The 4,101-nt window shown below is 42.7% G+C and overlaps 1 protein-coding gene across 1 annotated transcript; it reads left to right on the top strand.

Moving 5' to 3' along the window:
- Positions 1-293: 293 nt before the first annotated feature.
- On the top strand, positions 294-2,656 carry LOC115378820 (C-C chemokine receptor type 9-like). The gene is made up of 3 exons (XM_030079333.1): positions 294-352; positions 527-594; positions 1,339-2,656. The coding sequence occupies exons 2-3, from the start codon at positions 532-534 to the stop codon at positions 2,398-2,400; spliced, it is 1,125 nt and encodes a 374-aa protein (XP_029935193.1). The 5' UTR covers positions 294-352; positions 527-531; the 3' UTR covers positions 2,401-2,656.
- The last annotated feature ends 1,445 nt before the right edge of the window (positions 2,657-4,101 follow it).

Below are 4,101 nucleotides of genomic sequence, written 5' to 3'. Positions count from 1 at the left end.
AGACAGACCTTAAAAACGCACTTAAAACACACAGTCACTGTCCAAAGACTCCACAAAGTTGGACTCAGTTGTCTTGTAAGACAACTGTCTTATAAGACAGTGCACACTGATTGCTATAATGTTGTACTGGGCATTCAAGGACATCCTCTAGTTGGGGAAAGTCACGTGGTACTTGTTCGAACTTGCTTCTGATTAAAAAAAACACAGCACAGCACAACATCAGCACGTCACACTCTGTGGTTAGAGGGAAACCTTATAAGAGCCTGCTTGCAAACCTCACCAGACTCCCTTCTCAGACTAACCCTCACAGCAGTGGCAACTAGACTGAATTCAGCATCTCTGTACTGACTGAGTAAGTAATTGGTTAGATTGCTAGAAAATTATAGAAAACTCACTGTTTACTTGCGGTTTGTTTATAACTGTCATATTTACACACGGTGACACAATTTGGTCTTTTTATATGATATGTAATAAAAAGTATATCAGATTACATTATTTCATATTGTCATTTTCTGATTCCTTGCAGATAAAATGGAAAATCTTCTGAGTGAAGATTTTCTGACTGAAACAACCACTGAAGTTACATTTTATCCGGTAAGATTTATTACTGGATAATAATTTGCTGCCTGACATCAGGGAGAAACAATGAACCAACAACACTGTATTCAAATGATATGATTGCTTACATGCATGGGGGGAGGCTAGAAAACTGAGCACGGACACATGAAATATGATATATTTTGTGAACTTCATTACTTGTTATGTATTTTTTTGTGCTGGATATATGCTCATCTATATTATGCACCTATAGGATGCTCAAGTAGTCAACAGTCAAAGTGACGGCAGAATCAGCATCAAATTTTCCACTGTTTTTGAAAAACTGAGCCCTCGCATCGCCCCCCTGTTTATCTCTGTCCTACATCTACGTTAAAGTCAACGGTGCTGGGTTTCTGACTTGCGCTGCGGGCCCCTTTCTGGAGCCCCTCAGGATCGTTTACCCCCCTCAGCCTTGGATAGCAGCAGGAAGTTGTGCTCTGCTCTGTGGCTTCTCCCGCACAGCAACACCTGCACCTGACAGCAGTTTCTGTACACTCTGGTTTAGGCTGCACGTCATCAGCAGCATTTGATGTCATGCCATTTCATCCCTAGATGCATCACTTATGAAACCCTCACAGCAAGACAGAGCTGGGTTACTCAAAAAAAAAAAAAAGCACCAAACAGGAAATGATAGCAAACTTTTTTTTTTAAAATGTCATGCAAGAGAATGAGAAGAATAATAAGGCAGCAGTAGGTGCTCTTTAACATCCCATCTGATAATCCCATTCTCTTTGATTGCAGGAGACCGGCTCTGGTTATATGGAAGACTATGACACCGGGCCCACTGAAAACACGGGCATGTGTGACAGGAGCTGGGTCAGGCTGTTTCGTGGGCAGTACGAGCCGCCACTCTTCTGGCTCATTTTCATCCTGGGCGCCGTGGGTAACCTGATGGTGGTCTGGATCTACACCACCGTGCGCAACCGGCTGAAGACAATGACTGACGTTTACCTACTAAACCTGGCCGTGGCTGACCTCCTCTTCCTGTGCACGCTGCCCTTCTGGGCTTTTGACGCCATCCAGGGCTGGCAGTTCGGCGTCAGCCTCTGCAAAATAGTATCGGCTGTTTACAAAATCAACTTCTTCAGCAGCATGCTCTTACTCACCGCCATCAGTGTGGACCGCTACATCGCTATTGTGCAGGTCACCAAGGCCCACAACCTGAAGAACAAGAGACTTTTCTACAGCAAACTGGCCTGCCTGTGCATCTGGGTTGTCTCCACCCTCCTGGCTCTCCCTGAGTTTATCTTCTCCCAGGTGAAGCCAGGACAAGAGAAACAGTCATTCTGTGTTATGGTCTACTGGAACAACTGGCAAAACCGCACTAAGATCCTTGTGCTGTCCCTGCAGATCTGCATCGGCTTCTGCCTGCCTTTACTAGTGATGGTGCTCTGTTACTCTGTCATCATCCGCACTCTGCTCCAGGCCAAGAGCTTTGAAAAACATAAGGCGCTGCGGGTCATCTTTGCCGTGGTGGCTGTGTTTGTTCTCTCCCAGCTGCCGTACAACAGCCTCCTGGTGATGGAGGCCTCACAGGCAGCAAATACCACCATCACCGACTGCAACATCGTGAAGCGATTTGACATAGCCGGACAGGTCGCCAAGACCCTGGCGTACACTCACGCCTGCCTTAACCCCTTCCTCTACGTCTTCATCGGCGTTCGGTTCCGACAAGATCTCCTGAAGATGCTGAAGGTGTGCGTTGGAGGCCTGAGCAAAGGGGCGCTCACTAAAATACAAGCTGTTCCCACACGTCCCTCAGTTATGTCAGACACTGAGACGACCCCTGCCCTGTCCTTATAAATATCCCTTTTCCAAAACCTGTGACCTGAGCCTGCATTAAAACATAGATATCACCTATAGCATCTTGTAAAAGTCAAAGGTAAATACACTTTATCCCACAACATACATGGAACTGTACCACAAAATATAGGTTTTCAACTGTTAAGAAATTCGCTGAGCCTGCATTTATCAAATACTGACAATTACTGCACATTTCAAATCCGGAAACCTTTTGTAGAAACTGTATATACCCAAAATGTAAATAATGGTGACTTGTTAATTGTTCTTTTTTTTTTTTTTTTTTTTTTTTTTAGTTGTGACTCTTTTTTCTATTATATACTTAAAGTATTATTTGCTGTTGTATTTGAGTGTTGTATGATTGGATATAATAAAAATGAAAAAACCTGAAGCATTATGTAATTATTTGTCACTTTTTTTTTTTTTAAAGAGAGTAAAACAAGCAAAGGAGACAAAGGGGGAGAAAAGAGATCAATAGTCTTAAATTAAAACAGCCACGAGATCAAATCGATAGCCAAAGTCCACATGGCTTGTGTTTCAAATGTTGACGCACTGACCTTGGCTGTGGATTTTTTGGGGGAGACAAAAGTCATAAAACAATGTGGCCCAGATTGTGTTAAAAACTACAGTGGGTTCATTCCAGCTTTTGAGAAAAGTTTTTTTTTTTTTTTTTGCCCAGGTCTTGTATTTCAAATCAAAATGATACATTGTTTAAATAAGACAGCTTCTGAGTTGTTGTAAGGTTTATTTTTTCACTTTGATGGAGCTAGGCTAATGATTCCCATAGGGTTCAAGTCTTTATGCTAAGCTAACACAAAATGCTACCTGCAGGAACTGAACCATGCACTGGACTTGCAGAGGTGAAAATGATATTAAACATCTTGTCTCAGTCAAAACAAAAAAAAAAAAAAAAAAAAAAAGAGGATATTTTGCCCAAAATGTTGGCGTGAAAAGACCTGTAGTACAGTTTGGAATTTGGAAAAGAGAGAACCCCTAAGGCTTTGGGCCTTTTCAGAGTGGCTAAACTAATTCAATTATGTCTGCCTTCCCATGTCCATTTTCCACACATATATTCTACACTTTATCATAAGGATACAAATCATATGCATACATATTGCTCAAGGGTTGCTTAACAAATACATGATGCTCATGATGCTTTAATGCATGAATTAATGCATGATGTATCATAAATTCTTGTTCCTCACCATGAACAAATGATCAGGTCACTGTGACTTCAGACAGTGTCTCAACCAAAAGTTAAAGGTGCAATTCACGCACCAGCTTGTGCACATGAATGAATGTGCAGGCTGTGTCATGGTGTTTGTGCATACGTTGTTAGTTTTTACGTGAGAAAGTGACAGTGCGCATTTCACCGGTGTAACGTACATTCTGTGGTGGGAAACAGAGTTGTGCGTGTGGCTAGACCAGTCCGCAAAGTTTTCGTTCTGAGCACATCTGGCCTGGCATTGACTGTCTGAGCTTCATGTGCCACAGACGCTCTCAACTGTTGCCCTGTGTCTTTGTCTGGGTATGACTCGGCAGTTTCATAGTGATTGCTGTTGGATGTGCGTTTGAACTGGCATGGGAGACAAGTTATTATGGCCCTCGCCAACGGCTGTGACTCAAAGTGGAATAATTCAGACTAGATAAAAAAGTCGCATGGCATCTGATGGCCTTAAAATCTCTCGCTGCTCAAACTGCAAC

This window comes from Myripristis murdjan, chromosome 20 (assembly GCF_902150065.1).
Source record: "Myripristis murdjan chromosome 20, fMyrMur1.1, whole genome shotgun sequence".
In the NCBI taxonomy this organism is placed as follows: Eukaryota; Metazoa; Chordata; class Actinopteri; order Holocentriformes; family Holocentridae; genus Myripristis; species Myripristis murdjan.
The sequence above is the reverse complement of the archived record's forward strand: the minus strand, read 5'-3'. Positions and strand labels throughout refer to the sequence as shown.